Source organism: Pinus tabuliformis, chromosome 9 (genome assembly GCF_031772625.1).
Source record: "Pinus tabuliformis cultivar Carrire ecotype Pingquan chromosome 9, CPIR1, whole genome shotgun sequence".
Taxonomy (NCBI): Eukaryota; Viridiplantae; Streptophyta; class Pinopsida; order Pinales; family Pinaceae; genus Pinus; species Pinus tabuliformis.
Genome location: NC_142307.1, coordinates 759,800,505 through 759,820,037, shown reverse-complemented (window position 1 = coordinate 759,820,037; position 19,533 = coordinate 759,800,505). Strand labels below are relative to the sequence as shown.

The window sequence follows — 19,533 nt, the reverse complement described above, 5'->3', positions numbered from 1 at the left end:
GATTGAGCCACAGTGGATCAGCCACTTGCCGGAGGAGCCAAGGAATCTGAAGGACAACATTAGGCCAACATTCAGTGAGAGTTTTGGAGCCAAAGAAGCCAACAACCTAGCAGTTCGAATTCCAGGCCTGGGAGACAGCGTAGAGGGCCAATCCAGCAATTTCGTGGGTCTTGAGGGCAAGAGCTACAACCCGGAAACTCATTCGGGAAGTTAGGAGATCTATAGGAGGGATCAACCCAACACTTTTGGACACTTTCCAGGAGGTTTGACAGTTAGAATCTAACAGGACGAGTTTTGCAGTTGCAGTTGAAGTTGGGCTGCTTGGGGTTCGAATTTCAAAAGTCTGAACCAACCAAATTTCTTTGTGGGTTTTGCTGGGTTTAGGCCAAGGAGTTAGGAGCTCAAATCTCATAATTTTCTGAGAACGAGAAGTAGTGATTCCAGCCCTTCGAAGTCAGTAGAAAGAGTAGTTTTCTGGGCAGCGCAGTGCAGTTTGGTGCAACAGTTGTAGCAGCCTTCAGTTCAGCTAATGCTCACCTGGGTTTGGTCATGCTTGTCCATTGAGACAAGCCCAAGTGCACCATTCTATTTACTATTGTAATTGGCTCTTGAAGAAGTAATAAAATGGCTCAACAGTTCCTTATTTCCAGCATTTCCATGGGTGCTAAGTGTCTATTTCGTTTTTTGTTTGCTGAACTAATTGTATGCTTGTATATCACTTGTATTCCTACTTAGGAACATTATAGTGGTATCAGAGGCTAGGTCTGGGCTCAACTTTGGGGATTTTCTCCTATGAGAGAAGGGGACCAGCAGAATATCACGTACAAAAGGAAGAGATATCGGAGCAGAGAAAGGGAGTTGGAGATTACTCCGGACATGGAGGATAGGAGAAAGCAGTGGTAGAAGAGGAGGACATGGTGGAACCCAAGAGCAGGGAAGAGATGGCTTTCGACAGCCTCCTGAAGGCTTTGAATGACTTAGCCAAGGGCCAGAAAGAGATGTTGGAGGAGATAAAGATGCAGAACAGAGAGAGAACCACTCCTAGAGGGTTTCTATTTGGGGAAACTTCTGGAGCCTCCCAGCCATTCGATCACCCCTCACCAGCAGCACAACACCCATCAGCTAGTGGGCCAACTCGAGCCACACTGCCCTCTTTCGTACCTGTGGCACAGATCGAACCAGCAAGGGGTGAAGACCCCACACAAATGGGAGATCATTTCAGAGAGTGGAAATCTATGGATGCAGACTTTAGGGAAGCACTCTCTTTCAGAGATTTCTGCAAGCTCAAGCAAAATGAGAAGAGCAAGGGCTATGGAGGACAGGGTACATAGAGCTATGAGCTGCAGAGGACCATAGGGAGGATGTACTTCCCTACATTCGATGGCACTACCAAGTGCACTACTAGGGCTTGGGTTGAGAATATCGACACCTACTTCCAGCTCAATCGGATGACAAAACAGGAAGCCATCAAGATGGCCACGCTGCACATGGAGGGGGAAGCCCATGACTGGTGGTTTCATGGCTTGGCCACCCTGGGGCATGCCAATGTGGCTTCTTATGAGGATTTCACCAGGAGGGTGGTGGAACGTTTTGACCAGAGGGATCCGGAGGCCCATTTCAGGGAGTTGACCCAACTGCGCCAGACAGGCAACCCAGAGCAGTATATTTCAGAGTTTCTGCGAGTGTCAGTGATGGTTCTGGATCTATTAGAGGCTCGGAGGGTATACACCTTCATTGAGGGCTTACTTGAGCCCCTGCGTGGACTGGTGAAGTCACGCAGACCCTCCACGTTGCAGGAGGCAGTTTTGTGCACTAGAGATCTACAGGGGGCCATCCCCAAGACTAGAGCGCCTTTCCCTGCACGGACCCCTTTTCCACAAAAGGGGCATGACACTAGACCTCCACCTCAGAGAACCACCCAGGGGCGGGGGCAGCTAGATGATGAGACACAGAAGGACCTCAGGAGGAGGAAGTTGTGCTTCACTTGCAGGGAGCCCTAGGCACTAAGCCATCGGTGCACTGCTGGCAAAGCACATTATATTGAGGTCTTTTCAGACAGTGACCAGGAGGACGAGTTGGAGCAGGAGTGTGGTGTGGGAGATGGTGAGAGTTCGACAGATAGGGGGCCACCACCACCACCTCCACAGGGAGGGGCATCCTTTGCCCCATCTGGGGGAGTCCTTGCTTCTTTATGCGGGGTCCCCAAATTCTTGACATTGAGGATCAGAGGCACCATACAGGGACAACGGGTGTCAGTCCTAGTTGACAGTGGGGCTACCCACAACTTCATAGATGCCCAGTTGGTTCAGAGGAGGGGCCTCACCACGATTGAGTTTGAGGGCTTTTCAGTCCTAGTACCAGGTGACCGTACCATGCAGTGCACTCGGTATGTGCTTGCTTTGACAGTAGTTATGGGGAACTACTCGATGACGGACCACTTCTTTGTGGTCGATGTGCCAGACACCAACATGGTGATGGGTGTCCAGTGGCTGTACTCCCTTGGGCGAGTCACTATTGATTGGAAGAAACTAGAGATGGAGTTCACCGGGCTGGATGGAAAATCAATAGTTCTCAGAGGCATGCATTCCTATCCACCCCAGACAGTCTCAACCCACAGGATGGAGGCAGATCTGCGACATGGGGACATCGCATGGGCAGTGGAGCTGAGGATTTCGGAGGTTGGGGGACAAGCCCAGCCACCACCACTAGACATACAGGCCTTGTTGGACAGATACGCAGTGGTGTTTGGGGATATTCCACCAGGGCAACCGCCAGACAGGGGATTCAAGCACACTATTGAGTTGGAGTCGGGTGTGCAGGCAGTGATCACTACCCCTTATAGGCATCCTAAGGCCTATAAGGATGAGATTGAGAGGGCCATTCAGGAGCTGTTGGCATTGGGCCATATCAGGCCAAGTTCCAGTCCCTTCGCTTCTTCAGTAGTATTGGTGAAGAAGAAGGATGGGACCTTACGCATGTGCATTGACTACTGGGCCCTCAACCGGAAGACACTGAAGAACAGGTACCCCATCCCCCGCATAGATGAGTTGATGGATGAGCTTAGAGGAGCCAAGTACTTCTCTAAGATCGATCTGCATTCGGGGTACCACCAGATCAGGGTGAGGGATCAGGACATCCCCAAGACAGCTTTCCAGTGCCATTATGGGCACTTCGAGTTCTTGGTCATGCCATTTGGGCTAACCAACGCTCCGGCTACCTTCCAGTCGTGCATGAACCATGTCTTCTGGAGACAGTTGAGGAGGTTTGTGCTGGTTTTCTTCGATGATATTTTGATTTATAGTAGGACGTGGGAGGAGCATCTCCAGCACTTGGAGGAGGTGCTACGTATTCTGGAGGAGCAACAATTTTATGCCAAACTATCCAAGTGCGAGTTTGGCTTGACATAGATGCTCTATTTAGGGCATATCATCGGTGCTGATGGAGTGAAGGTCCATGAGGAGAAAATACGGGCTATCCACGACTGACCAGTGCCCCAGGATGTGACAACACTGTGGGGTTTCTTGGGTATCTGCACCTACTAACGGAAGTTTGTCAAGGGGTTTTCACAGCTGGCAGCACCCTTGACAAATTTGACCAAGAGAGGGGCTTTTGCATGGATTGATGGAGCACATGTAGCCTTTGATCGCCTTAAGGAGGTGATGAGTAGTTGCCCGGTCTTAGCACTTCCAGATTTTTCCCAGCCCGTCACCATGGAGTGTGATGCATCTGGGGAGGGAGTTGGAGCAGTTTTATCACAGCACGAGCATCCCATTGCTTTCGAGAGTCGGAAGCTCCTACCACATGAGCGGTTATATTCCATGTATGACAAAGAGATTCTGGCCATCATGCATGCATTGGACAAATTCCGACAGTACTTGGTAGGCAACAGGTTTTGTGTGAAGACTGATCATAATAGTCCTCGTCACTTCATGGGGCAATAGGGCCTCAACGACAGGCAACAGAGATGGGTCAGCAAGGTGCAGGCCTATGACTTCAATATAGAGTATGTGTGGGGAAAGCACAATGTGGTGGCCGATGCTCTATCACGGAGACTCGCTGGTCTATCACTCATGAGCATCTGCCATGATTGGAAGGCTCAGCTACTGGTGGAGTACTCCAAGGACAGGAGGGCATGCGAGATCTTGGAGGGTACCCACGCAGATGAGCACTACCGAGTGATGGATGAGGTCATCTATTACAAGGGGCGCATTTTTCTGGTGCCCAACTCGCAGTTGAGGGAGAGAGTGCTCCAGGCAACACATGACTTGCCATTGTCCGGGCACCAGGGGTTCCGGAAGACATATATGGCAGTCAGGGAGAGATTCACGTGGAAGGGCCTCAAGGGGGACGTGCTAAAGCATGTACAGGAGTGTGAGGCATGTTAGCGGAACAAGGGGGAGTTGATTCACCCTGCAAGATTGCTACAACCGCTTCCCATCCCCAAGGGGAAATGGGAAAGCATATCTATGGATTTCATCACGGGGCTCCCCACAGTGCAGGGCAAGGACTGCATTTATGTAGTGGTCGACCGATTGACCAAATATGCCCACTTTTTCGCCATCCCCACCAGGTATTCGACTGCACAAGTTTCAAAGCTATTCTTTAGGGAGGTCTTCCGGTTACACGGGCTTCCTAATAAAATTGTGAGTGATAGGGATAGCAGGTTCATGGGAGGTTTTTGGTAGGAGCTTTTCAGATTGGTCGGTACCAAGCTCACTCCTAGCACCAGTTAACACCCCCAGACAGACGACCAAATAGAGCGAGTTAGTCAGTGGTTGGAGGGGTATTTGAGGAACTACGTGATGGGACAACAGAGGGCTTGGATCCAGTGGCTGCATTTGGGCGAGTACTGCTACAACACCACCCACCACATGTCCATTGGTATGACTCATTTCCGTGCCTTGTATGGATATGATGCATTATCTTTTGCTGATGTTGTTTTTGGAGACAGCCGGGCCCTAAAGGCTAAAGATTGGATCCAAGAGAGCCAAGACATCCTCAAGGCTCTCAAGGATAACTTGGTGACAACACAAAACCAGCAGAAGGTGTACGCAGACTGACACCGAACAGAGAGGCATTTCGAGGAGGGGGACTTGGTGTACCTTCAGCTACAACCGTACAGGCAATCCACATTGAAGCAGAAGGGGGCTGAGAAGCTACAACTCGACTTCTATGGGCCATACCGGGTGATTAGACGAGTTGGGGAGGTGGCCTATGAGTTGGAGCTGCCTCCGGGGAGCAAGATTCACAATGTATTTCATGTCTCGTGCCTTAAAAAGGTGTTGGGGCAACAGGTGACAACAACAATAGAGTTACCCCCACTGGATGATGAGGGCCACTTGGTTTTGGAGCCTGAGACCATCTTGGAGAGGAGGGAGAGGACGCTGAGGAGCACGACCATTAGGAGTTTTTGGTATGCTGGAAGAACTTGCCGGATGAGGATGCCACCTAGGAGGGTGAGCACATTTTGGAGCACCCAGCTCTGAAGTTGCTTGAGGGCAAGCAACATTTGGGAGGGGAGGACTGTCATGTCCCTTCTCAAACACATTTGTAACAGGTTATCTCTACACATTTTTTTTTGCACATTTTTGGCTAAGGAAAAGGACCCAACAGTTTTGACTTAGGGACTTAGGAGAAATTTCGGCTTAATTTGTTTGCTAGTGGAAGGTGGGGGCCACCCACGTGGGAATTCGAACTAGGCCATTTGAATGGCTTGGAGGGAATTTGAAATGCTGATTGGAGGGGCCTACATGAGACAAGGAAGGCCCACAATGACAAAAGGAGGAGGAGGTTCTCATTTAGATCATTCATTCACCTTGCAAATCGAATTTACTTGACTGTTTGCTTAGCTGCTTAGCCGAGTCAACTGGCTGTTCAACCACGAATCTCTCAAGCAGGAGATTCAACCTTACCTTCGGGGGACTTCGAGTGCCTGCCCTAGGAAGGCAGTTCCACCAACATTTTTAGGAGATCCGGGGAGTTTCTACAGTACCATCACTCAGCTACACTCAGGAAATTCGTATCTCTGGGCCACAGGGAGAACACACAGAGGGAGATTGAGCCATAGTGGATTAGCCACTTATCAGAGGAGCCAAGGAATCTGAAGGACAACATTAGGCCAACATTCAGTGAGAGTTTTGGAGCCAAAGAAGCCAGCAACCCAACAGTTCGAATTCCAGGCCTGGGAGACAATGTAGAGGGCCAGTTCAACAATTTCGTGGGTCTTGAGGGCAAGAGCTACAACCCGAAAACTCATCTGGGAAGTCAGGAGATCTGTAGGAGGGATCAGCCCAACACTTTTGGACACTTTCCAGGAGGTTTTACAGTCAAAATCCAATAGGCCGAGTTTTGCAGTTGCAACTGAAGTTGGGCTCCTTGGGGGTTGAATTTCAGAAGTCTGAACCAACCAAATTTCTTCGTGGGTTTTCTGGGTTTAGGCCAAGGAGTCAGGAGCTCGAATCTCATAATTTTCTGAGCATGGGAAGTAGTGATTCCAACCCTTCGAAGTCAGTAGAAAGAGCAGTTTTCTGGGCAACACAATGCAGTTTGGTGCAATAGTTGTAGCAGCCTTCAGTTCAGCTATTGCTCACCTGGGTTTGGTCATGCTTGTCCATTGAGACAAGCCCAGGTGCACCATTCTATTTACTATTGTAATTTGCTCTTGAAGAAGTAATAAAATGGCTCAGCAGTTCCTTATTTCCAGCATTTCCATGGGTGCTTCGTGTCTATTTCGTTTTTTGTTTGCTGAACTGATTGTATGCTTGTATATCACTTGTATCCCTACTTAGGAACATTACAGTAGAATTTTAGATCTCTCTCAAAATTCAACAAACTTATCATTTTCTTAGGATTTCAGGATTGGGGGGATTGCAATGTTTCCATTGGATTTTGTCATGTACTAGGGTATGGAACTTGTATTTAATCAAGAGCACCAAGCCCTCTATGCGGGGGAGACTTCCAATAATCAAGAGCACCTAGGGTACTAGTGTATGGAACTTGTATTTAATTAGGAGCACCAAGGTTGTTCGACTATGCAAGAGGAAACTCCAAATAGAGCATAAGACAAGAAATTAGAAATTTCTCATGGCAATAGGGTCAAGCAGTAGATAATAGATTTACTTGTATTTTCTAGTTTCTAGTACTTTTTATAACTATTGACTCTTTCATATTTATTATGGTATTTTTTGTAAACAATATATGACAATTTAAGTTTGAAGTTTGAAGTTGGCATTTATAACTCATTGGTAATTAATTATGAATACGATTCTTCGTGAAAGTTGAAAGTTAAAACATTTCATTTCATGTTATATGTTCTTTGCTATCATTTGGTTACTTGGTAATGGTAATGGTTACAAGTACAAGTTACAACTTTTGTGATCAATGATGATAAATGTTATATATCGAATTTTGAAAGCTTGATACTTCAAGATTGATGAATCATGAGACATGATATGTTGTATGTTACTAACTTGTGGATGTGGTTGATGAAGATTATAACTTCTAGATGATTGACGTTATATGGTTCAATCCATGTTTTTATGCTTTTTATATCTAATTCATCATTCTACATGCTTTTGTTGACATATATGCATCAAAATATATAAAAATATATATTATATAAAAATTCGCTCCCAAACCAGGAGCTTTTGAAAATGTTGCCCCCACTCCTGCTTCTGCTCCCGCTCCCCGCTTCCGCTCCCTCTCCCAAGTAACCTTGGATTGAGCACTTTTCAGTTGAATGTTCGAATGAGGAGCTAAGAAAACTTTGTTCTGGTTTTCAAAAAGTAACCTCTAGTTCTCCTTGCCTTAATCTTGTTTGAGGCCCAAGCCTTTGCCTTTTGACTGATTACAAACTAAGTGCTTGTTTTTAAATGGGCAGTCAAAGTTCTTTTGTAGAGGTAAAGGCAATGATAGAAAAATTTATCAGTGGCATGCCGGCATTCTTCAAAGGGGCTGTTCTAGTTTATTATTACCAACCAGTTAGGATTTCATCCCCTGAGCCATCCACAGTTGTTTTTCCCACTCACATTTTGTTATCTCCTTAATGTTTCGTTTTTTAGCTCTTACTGTCATGCTTTCATATGGATGTTATCCAGGCATGTATGCTAATGTCTCATTGTTTTTGCTGTAGTTTCATCTGGAGCTAGAGGGGACAGCCATGTTAGTTGTTCAAAACACTTGAGTGCCGATGACATTGTTTCTGGGGCAGTTGATGTTGTTGGTTGGACAGTTAAGTTTGAGGTTATGGGTGGTTCAATGGGAAAAGTATCTGAGGTAATTCAAGTTCCTGGCCCAAGAACAGTTTTGGATCATGGCAGCAGGAGTCTTACATGGCTAAAGGTGGTAGAATCCCCTGCAATATGCAGGGGCACGCTTGTTGAACAGATGGAGACACATTCTTTGGAAGGCACAGTTCCATCTGGCACACATGGAGTAATATTGAAGCAACACAAAAGGAGTTCTTCTGAAAGCATTCCTCTTGCAACAGAAATTCTGGTTCCTGTTGTTGATGAGATTGTCAAGACAGTGGATAAAGAAAATATGACTTTGATTATTTTTGTAAGTAATTTGATCCTAATTCTTTTTTCATTGTCTTCCATTGTTGCTCATTATTAAGAGTTATAACATGCAACAAGATGGATATTTTAAAGATTTGAACAATTCAAGGCTATGCTCTTGGCTATTTGTGAATTTCCCTCGTCTTGATATGGTTTATTATAAAGGTTATTGATGAGAAATAACTGGTTAATATATCAAGGAGACATATTTGTTTTTTCTCTTTTCTAACCCACCTTGCTTATGATTATTGATGCTCTGAATTGGTAGTTTGGAATCTGTATAACTCAAATATGTTAGGTTGTTTTCATCCTTTGTACAGATGGCTATTTTCTTATATTAAAATTTAAAAATCCTCATAGGCAATCAATCTACTTTTCATTTTTCCTTTGCAGCCTCCAAAGGGACTTTTGGAACTTGCGAGGAGACCTGAAGCTATAAGAAGACTGCGTCCTGCAATACAGGAGTTTTGTAAGCAGCATCCACCACAGAATGTCCGAAAAAGATTAACATATACAAGAATTAAGAATTTGGTATTCTTTTCCTTTTCTTTGATACTACCAAATTGAATGCATTGTTTGAATACCTCTAGTGGAATTTTTGTTCCAAGCACCCTGCCATTTATTTCTTTCAATGGGATTTTTAATAAAAACGCATGTTGAGTTCTTAGTCATTTTGATTCCTTAACATATTTCTTCAAAAGTTTAATAGTAATCTCCTCAATTTTTTAAGTTCCAAAGGAAATAATTACTTTTTATTGGGTTGAGTTTTGTCCAAAGATTAGCCTTTCTGCTAAAAGTTTGAACCAATCTTTAAACTGTTCAACACTGGAAAAGGGTAGGAAAAGAGCTATCTTCATGTTGTGGAATTTTCATAATTGAGTTTCAGTGTCAGAAAAGCATTGAGGAGGATTAAAAATCTGAAGTCTTAGCTTATCTAACACTTCACTTAAAATTTCTAAATCGAGGGACAGCTCAAATCTGAATAATTACAGAAGCATCATGATTGGAGTCTGGACACACCTTCTTCAAGATCTATGCTACAGTTTGTCATTTATGTCTTTTAGATGAGCTGGAGAGGAGGCAACTTAAGGGTCTGGGATAGGCAGGGTCCCACCTGTGTACTAGACTACTAATCATATTTTCACACTCAAGGCCCTTTTTGAGGAGGTCTGCGATCATTTTTTGAAGTATTTTGTTTGTGGAGTCTGGATAGCATTTGACTTGGTCCCGAGGGAAGCCTTGTTTCAGAGCTCTCGTGACATTGGCATTTTGGAGACACTCTGAGCTACCATCATGAGACTCTATGAATTGGTTCTTGGTCATCTCTGCACAATCCATTGCCTTTTTGATTTCAAAGGGAGCAGTATTGGGGTTAAGCAAAGATACCTCATCTAATGAACCCTCCCTGGGATATACAATGATGAAATGGAGTTTTTTTTTGAGAGCATATTCAATACAATGACTGTTGTCTTCTACAGCATTTGTTGATATGTATGCATCCTTTTTGCAAATGATTCGATCCATCTCGACTTCTTGCTTGAGAACCTATAGAGAGATCAATGGTTTATCCAATCTCAATCTCTGTGACATGCTCTCCAATCTCAACTCAACAATAAATACGACTCCCTTTCCCTTCTTGAGAGACAATGTGTCTAGAACCATTTCCAAGATACCTCATCCAAGACGCGCCTCATGGACATGGTTATAAGGCACACAGTCCCCTATGGTTTTGAGATCTAGGGACCATGCATGCTTCATATTGATTGGGCTGACAAGATAGGGTTCTGACCCTTCTCCTTAGGTGCATCATCCTATGCAAATGGACTTCCCCCCCACCTCATTGTTGAAGTGGAATTTCAGAGCTACAGTTCTAGCCTCAAGAACATTTTTTGACTGGTCTCATTTCCTCATGGTCTTTTTGGCGCTTGGCCTCATGGAGGCATTGATATCCCTATTGATCACTTTGCACTTTGGAAGCCATTGCCTTATCCAACCCCTATGGGTGTGTTCAGTGTTGGTTTGTAGAGGTCTACTGATTAGATAAGTCCATGGCCATCTCTCTAGACCATATTCCCCCTTTCAAGTACTCCCTTGTTGTGGTGATTAGATAAGTCCATGGCCATCTCTCTAGACCATATTCCCCCTTTCAAGTACTCCCTTGTTGTGGTATATCACCTATTGCCATTTAAGGACCTAAACTTGGGAATCATAGAAATCATTTATAGATAGTATATCTAGGTCTTAGCCTAAAGATGGCCTTTTATTTGAACATGTTTTGGAGATAAGAGATGGACTCATCTTTTGACCTCTATATACATGTAGACACTGGGTGCATACCCTTAAGATCCCTTTGGTCAATTTTGGGTTGGCTCTCCCAAACATCGAATTGAGACATATCACCACATCCCATAACGTGATAAGGTTTCCTAGTTATGCCACTTACAAGGGCTTGAGATAGAGGAGCACCTAGTTTTCTAACGCCCCATCTACTTGTTGAAATTTTGAAGTTCTATGCTACAACAATTACTTATTCCCAAACTTCTTTCTTTTGCAATGTTAATTAAGCAATTGTAGATAGAACATACACCATACAAACCATATGCAAAAGAGAAGGCAACCAAGAACACAAGTAGACACGGAGAATTTAGGTCTAATGACTAGGGCAAAACCCAACCAGATTCTTCTTCTAGTAGAAATCAATTGTTCAGTAGAGATACATAATACAATGAGAGAAAGAAGAAGTTCACTCAAAGTTGAAGAAGATCTCTGATAGTAGTAGCTGATGCAAACTTTGAATTACTTTGGCTCACAAAGATCTACTCTTACTCTTCAAGACTCTCTCTCTCTCTCTCTCTCACACACACACACACATACAATTCTTCTCTAATCTCTCTAACTCTCTCTTTCTCAAGTTTGTACTCTCCTTTCGCAATGCACAAGTGAGTAATACAGAGGATGAGAGGCATAAATATATAGGAAGAGCAAGGAGGTCGAATTCGTGAGGGAGTAACTCCCATGCCTTGAGGAGGAGTTACATATGACAAAATAGGAGTGTAACTTATGACATAAAGGAGGTACTCTTACTTTAGTAACTCATGCCATCAAGAGGGAGTACACATTGTGAAAATTCCTGAATCTAACACATCAGAAACCCCTACTGCAATTACTGGTTTACAATCTCCCACTTGTTCTTTTACATTAACAAGATATTTAATTGCATAAACATCGAAGTAAACACTATTGCAACCTTCACAGATATACAAATCATGCATTGAAATAAACAGAAACAATAACACAACGGACACCGTTATTTTTGGATAATCATCCCCGGAAAAACCCAATTCGGGAAAACCGGTGTAGCATATAGAGGGTTTGTATTATTACGCAGATTGTGAATACAACTAAGGTGCCAAAAATGGCTCACCCAACAGAGAATATCCTCGGCAGTAGTACCTCTATACGGAGATGGATATTTCGGCAAATCAACAATCAGATGATCAAACCCCACAGTGACTTCGGCTGTTCCCTATGCTGGACAGCGAAAGATGCTCCAAGCACTGCTCTGGAGTTGCGTCACTCCTACAGGATCTGTGTCACCCTCCCCGACTTAGAATCTGCTAATCTGCTCTCAGTCTGCCCCACAGAATCTCCCCAGCACTGCCTCTATGGCCCAGCGTCAGCCTCTACGACTTCCGCGTCCTCTGCGTCAGCTCTTCAGCCTCTGCATCAGCTCTTCTAGACCCTGCGCTGCCTCTCTGCTATGTATTCTTCAGTGCCAGATGAAAATCCTTTGCTGAACTGCCCCTCACTGCAACTGATCACTTGCTCGATTTCCTCAACAAACCTCACCCCAAAAAATCAAACTGACTGATCTCCCTTGGCGTGTCTCCAACTGACCCTCAAGCCTCCTCTTATACTTTTCCTATTGACGAATCAACGGCCGAGATTAAGTCCCTAATCAACGGCTAAGATTAGAATTGGCTTGATCCTCATCACTTAGAACTTTCTCACCCATATTTTATTAATACACGTTAATATTTTTTATTTTCCTAAGTTTAGACATAGGAACTCATTAAAAATATTAATTATTTTAATAACTCTTCATTCGAGTGGAATTTCTCCAAATGATTTCTGGGTCTTGGAGATCTCATGTGCCTTAGCCTCTCCACAAAATTTCATGGCTAGAGCACATCTGATGCTACCCAAAATCAACACTCCCTCTTAGCGAGGAATGTGCTCTAGCAATGCTTCACCATAGAAGCATCACATTGATCCTCTGCATTGGTCCTCTGTGCTGATGCTTGCCCTGTTGCCCCACATTCACTGCACTACTGTATTGCTACCCATGACACTGCCACTGCCACTGCTACATCTGCACTGCGATTCCCTCTCAAAATGCTGCCTCATGTTGCCCATAGCACTGCGACTGCTAACTGCTGCACTGCAACTTAGTTACCGAGAAATAAGTAATTGACTTCACCCAAACATTGACATCCTGGTCAGTCTGGAAGCCTCATGATGCTGAAGCTACCTCAGCTGCTATCCTGTGCTCCCTCTGCTGCCATTGCGCTGCTGCAAACACCTCTGTGCCTCTCGCACTGCTGCAACCTCCACTGCGCTGCTACAAACTTTTGCACTCTAGCACTGCTTTGTTGCTCCATCACACCTTGCTCCACCCGACACCTATCATCATGCTACTGTTGTTAAGGGCTCCCGTAGCCGTATGTGATCCAAGAGTTTGGGCACCTCAAGGATCTGCCCCACTTCTGTAGTCCTCTCGACTACAGCTCCAAGTCTCCCCACCTCTTCTCTAGAGGCGCATGAGCACTCATGGCACAATCATCATCAGTTTCGACATCCTTCTCTGCCTTTGTTGGAGCAACCTTTGAGACAAAAGCTTCTCCCTTGCCTTTCTTTCTAGGGCACTGAGAGGCATAATGTCCCAACTCCCCACAGTTGAAGCACTTGACCTTGGAGATGTCTTTCTTCTTCCTCTTCTGTAGCCCCTGCCGTCTCGCTGATGGGAGAGCTGCATCCTCCTCCTCCTCCTTGATTTGAACTTTGTTAAAATTGGCAACTAGGGCCAAACTCTATGTGGGTCTTCTTATTTATGGCAGCTGATATTTTTCATGGATTCCTCTCGTCGAGAGGTGTAGGATTGATCTAAAGATCATCCGATTCTGACATGTATTCATGGAGATATGAATTTGTTTGTGTTATGTGACAATTTGTCAATGTTGGCCAGCAACTAAATTACCCCCACTCGTCCTCCACGTTTTATTATAAATAGAGGTGGCCTTCAAGTCATTTAGACACACTCACAGTCTCACACTCTTGTGATCTTTCTCTTCACTCTGTTTTGGGTTTTGATGAAGGAGAGATCTAGAGGAAGTGCCCTAGGATCTACGTTGCTCTAATGAAGAAGCCTTAACGCTGTCATGGAGGATAGCCCTTAACTCAGTCATGAAGAAGCCCTAATGCAACCATGGAATAAGCCTTAACGTTGTCATGGAGATGACCTTAAACATTGTCATGGAAAAGGCTTAACGCAGTCATGGAGGAGAAGACCTAGACGCTGTTTAAAGAGACCAATTCACTGCCCTAAGACATCTAGACGCAAGCCCTATGGATGTTGTCTTGGAGGAGGATTATCTCATTGAAGATAAGCACCTATGCTGCCCTAAAGGAGGCTCCTATGCAATCCTAGGAGAGGCTTTAAAGCAGGTAAGTAGATGCCCTAGGTGCAGTGATAAACTCGGATGTGTGGAGCAGAAACACCCTTGGATAAGGACGCATCTGGGAGTAAGTTTGGGCTCAATACATTCTTGGAATGGATCCGACTTCTTGTTGACAACCTCGGCATCAATGATACGTTAACCTCACATGACAAGGAGTAGTATCCTCTCTCGGCATACCTGTGATCTGAAGATGTTGTTCTCGGACGAATGGAGCAAAGAAGGCTAATGATAATCTCGGCATATGTCTAGGTAGCATACCTGTAGGTGTTCTCTTGTCTCAACATCAAATGGATGAAGCAGAAAGGCCTTAAGACCTATAATAGTAATCTACTGAAGATGTTATTACAGTCTCGGCGTAACTACAGACTTGGGTGTAGGATATTGGTGACTAGGTGCAGTCATGGATGGAGCAGAGATCTGTATTATAGAGGACAATTTAGGATGCCCTTCTCGAAGGTTGGAAATCTTGGATGAGGTACAGTAAGGTACATCTGTTACAACATAGTGATGATGAGTGCAGCATAGTGATGATGAGTGCAACATAGTGATGCAGTGCAGCATAGTGATGAAGTGCAGCACAGTGATGAAGTGCAACATAGTGATGATAGGCGTAGCATAGTGATGATGGGTGCAACATAGTGATGGACGCAGCATGGTGATGGAATCACCTTGGAGAATCCGTTGAAGAATGAGATCTAATAAGTGTGCCTTCACCTGAGTTCAGATCTGCAGTCCTTGTCATCAAAACTATTGTGTCATCTTCATGGTGAAGATCTCAGATGTCTTATCTTCTATCTTGTCAAGTCAAAGTGTTGACTTCTGATATATATGTACTATCTCTCTCTCTCTCTGCTGAACTATTGACAATATAAGAAGATTTGATCAAGGGTTTCCCCACATTGGGGTTTGTCCCTGGTTGGCGCCACATCTTGTGTCCTCTTGTCTTGGCTTGTTTTCTGATGTTTATGTTTATGTTCTATCTGCACTTTACTATCATGCTGATGTGATTGCTAATCTGGAATTGATATTGAGCTAAATGGAAAAATTGAAGTAAATTGCTCTAAGCATAGAACATACCTAAAATTAACATGGTATCAGAGTTGAGGCGAAGACAAAGCCCAAGCAAGGGTGAAAGAGCAATCACCGAAGACAGTTGGACAAGGTCAAAGGTTCAGTGGATTCCTCATCCCTCTTCCCAATTGAAGTCAAGCTTCGTAAAAAGGTTATCATAGATGGAAGATGTCTCTGAATCTGACATTGGACGAGCAAGAAGTACTGGATAATGTGAAGGGTAAAGTCCCCGAGCCTCCATCAAATGCACCAGCTGCTACAAAGAACAAGTACACTAAGGGTGGAAAGAAAGGCAGATGCCTTGCTTGCAATGAGTTTGGCCATTATGTGAAGGAGTGTCCGAATAGAAGGGACACATCACTTGATGATGATAACAATCATTCCAGGGGCATCTTCAATGATCAAAGGAATGACAGGTACAATGGCATAAAGGAAAAAGGAATGCAGGTCATCAAGGAAATGGCCGACTCTTCAAGGAAAGCAAGGAACTCCAGGTATGAAGAATCAAATGTTGTTTCTGATAAGCAAAAGGAGTATTATCTTATACTGGCCCTATCCACTACCTCTCCTCCAGACTCTTTGGGAAATTGGTTTATTGATAGTGGTGCCTCAAAGCACTTCACCGGATACAAGGAAGCACTCTCTAATCTGTTAGAGAAGGAGACAATCGTGAAGATTATTCTTGGAGACGATGCCACCTACCCCGCAAAGGGTGTAGGGAATGTTACCCTTCAATTGAATCAGGGTAACGGTTCTTTATGTACCTGATCTCAAGAAGAACCTCGTGTCTATGGAAGACAAAGGTTACAAGGTGGCATTCATCGATGGAAAGGTACGTGTTTGAAAAAGGAATTTTCCAAATGCTTTTACTCTTGGGTTCAGGGTTGGCAATTTGTATCAAGTTGCAGGAAGTCCATGTCATGTGACTCATCTCTTCTATGGCACTAGAGGTCTGCCCATATTCATTATGGGGCTCTACCCGATGTGAGATAGATGGTGACAGGGATCCCTGAATTCAATAAGAGCATGGAAGTACATGTCCGAGATGTACTGAAGGAAAACTTACAAGGGGACCATTCCCCTCGTGTAATAGCAAGACCACAGATGTGGATCAACCTGAGGGTTTGAGATTTATGATCGGGAATCTCATGTATGCAGGTAGAAGAAAGCTCTTTATGATTTAAAGCAAGCACCCCGGGCTTGGCATGAGAGGATTGATAACTATCTGATGACGCTGAGATTCACTAGGAGTGAAGTTGATCCAAACCATTGCTTTAAGGTTGTGGATGATAGACCTCTCATACTGGTACCTTATGAGGACGACCTCTTTCTGATAGGTGCAGACCCTCTCATTTGCAAAAGTAAGAGGGAGTTGGATTCCATATTTGGAATGGTGAACTGCAAGCCCGTGACTACCGCGATGAAGCCTAACTTAATAAGTTATGTGGTAGTGATGCTGGACCTGATATGGGAAATGCTTCTGAGTTTCATAAACTCATACTAGCATTGATGTTCTTGGCGAACTCCCGTCTGGAAATATGTTTTGCAGTTAGCATGATGAGCTCATATATGGTTGAGCCTCACTGGATTGGTGCCAAGAATCATTTGAGATATCTTTGGGGCACAATCTCTCATGGATTGAGATACACTGCTGGAAATGTGAAGCTGCATGATTATTCTGATGCTGACTGGGCAGGCAGTGTGGAGGATCGCAAGAGCACTTCTAGGTGCTGGTTCTCTTTGGGTTCTGCTTCGATATCTTGGATGAGCAGGAAGCAGAAGTCGGTTGTTTTGAGCACCGATGAGGCCGGATACATAGCTGTGAGTATGGCCTCCTGTGAAGCTGTCTAAGCTCTTCTGCGAGCTGTTTGGACACGGGCTGGATACAATCGTGATCTTGTGTGACAACCAGAGGGGGATTCGATTGTTGAGGAATCCCGTGTTCAATGATTGCTCCAAGCATACAGACATCAAGTACCACTTTATTTGGGATATGGTACAACGGGGAGCAAGAAGGCTCCATCATTCTGGGACTGATGTGCAGGTCGCCAATATTCAGATGAAGCCCCTGGGAAAGTTCTAATTCTTCACTTTTCGAGAACGACTAAGAGTCGTGGAGAGACTCTCTCCTGAAAGTCCAGTATAATATGGACATTGAGTTCTGGGAGCTCGGGGGGCTTGGGGATACTTCTTGGAGTGGTTGGCTATGTAGGCAGGATGAGTGGTTCATCCTTCTCCTGCCGAGATACAACCATAGGGTGAGTGGTTCAACCTTCCCCTAATGATTTGTTGTGTACAGGGTGAGTGGTTCAGCCTTCCCCTGGGATACCCCTGGCGACATGTAGGCATGATGAGTGGTTCATCCTTCTCCTGCTAAGACATCCTACCCATGCAGTTTGGGACTCATGGGAAGTACCTCTAATATGGCCAACAAGTAGGGAAATGAGGATAGGGACCATAGTAGTACCGATGGACGCATCGTGTTACTACCGTATTCCCTATGCTAGGATGACATTGATCTGGGATCAATTGGAACTGACTTCGGGTCAGTAAGAGCGATATAACTCATTCTCTTTTGGAACTGACTTCGGGTCAGTAAGAGTGGTATGATACACTCTCTATTTGGAAGTGATTTCGGATCAGTAAGAGTGGTATGAGACACTCTCCTTTATATGGGACTGACTTCGGGTCAAGAGGATGGTATGATACATTCTCGATCACTTCTTCTTCTTCATAGTTCAGCAGAGCAGAGCATAGAAGTGCAGGGCACTCAGATGGATTAGCAGATGGAGTTCTCCCTAGTTGAGAGGGAGTGTTAAAATTGGCAACTAGGGCCAAACTCCATGTGGGTCTTCTTATTTATGGCAGCTGATATTTTTCTTGGATTCCTCTCGCCGAGAGGTGTAGGATTGATCTAAAGATCATCCGATTCCGACATGTATTCATGTAGATATGAATTTATTTGTGTTATGTGACAATTTGTCAATGTCGGCTAGCAACCAAATTACCTCCACTTGTCCTTCACGTTTTATTATAAATAGAGGTGGCCTTCAAGTCATTTAGACACACTCACACTCTTGTGATCTCTCTCTTCATTCTGTTTTGGGTTTTGATGAAGGAGAGATCTAGAGGGAGTGCCCTAGGCTCTACGCTGCCCTAATGAAGAAGCCTTAACGTTGTCATGGAGGACAACCCTTAACTCAGTAATGAAGAAGCCCTAACGCAGCCATGGAATAAGCCTTAACGTTGTCATGGAGATGACCTTAAACGTTGTCATGGAAAAGGCTTAACGCAGTCTTGGAGGAGAAGACCTAGACGTTGTTTAAAGAGACCAATTCACTGCCCTAAGACATCTAGACGCAGGCCCTATGGACGTTGTCTTGGAGGAGGATTATCTCATTGAAGAGAAGCACCTACGTTGCCCTAAAGGAGGCTCCTACGTAGTCCTAGGAGAGGCTTTAACACAGGTAAGGAGATGCCCTAGGTGCAGTCATAAACTCAGATGTGTGGAGCAGAAATACCCTCGGATAAGGACACAGCTGGGAGTGAGGTTTGGGCTCAATACATTCTTGGAATGAATATGACTTCTTGTTGACAACCTTGGCATCAATGATACGTTAACCTCGCATGACACGGAGCAGTATCCTCTCTCGGCATACTTGTGATTTGAAGATGGTGTTCTCGGACGAATGGAGCAAAGAAGGCTGATGATAATCTCGGTATATGTCTAGGCAACATACCTGTAGGTGCTGTCTTGTCTCAACATCAAACAAATGAAGCTGAAAGGCCTTAAGACCTATAACAGTAATCTACTAAAGATGTTATTATAGTCTCTGCATACCTACAGACTTGGGTGTAGGATCTCGGTGACTAGGTGCAGGCATGGATGGAGCAAGATCTGTATTATAGAGGACAGTTTAGGATGCCCTTCTCGGAGGTTGGAAATCTTGGATGAGGTACAGTAAGGTACCTCTGTTACAACATAGTGATGATGAGTGCAGCATAGTGATGAAGTGCAACATAGTGATGATGAGTGCAACATAGTAATGAAGTGCAACACAGTGATGATGGGTACAACATAGTGATGATGGATGCAACATGGTGATGGAATCACCTTGGAGAATCCGTTGAAGAATGAGGTCTGATAAGTGTGCCTTCACCTGAGT

At 44.5% G+C, this 19,533-nt stretch overlaps 1 protein-coding gene across 5 annotated transcripts in view; it reads left to right on the top strand.

The window, feature by feature from the left end:
- Nucleotides 1-19,533, top strand: part of LOC149150943 (uncharacterized) — a 305,135-nt gene that overhangs the window by 17,023 nt on the left and 268,579 nt on the right. For all 5 annotated transcript variants that reach the window (XR_016262992.1, XM_089441070.1, XM_089441068.1 and 2 more), the window contains exons 2-3: nt 8,132-8,559; nt 8,952-9,089. Coding sequence is in view for 4 of the 5 variants with exons in the window: in XM_089441070.1 (XP_089297196.1) it covers nt 8,132-8,559; nt 8,952-9,089 (566 nt within the window). In the remaining variant the exon portion in view is untranslated. The remainder of the gene's footprint in view (nt 1-8,131; nt 8,560-8,951; nt 9,090-19,533) is intronic.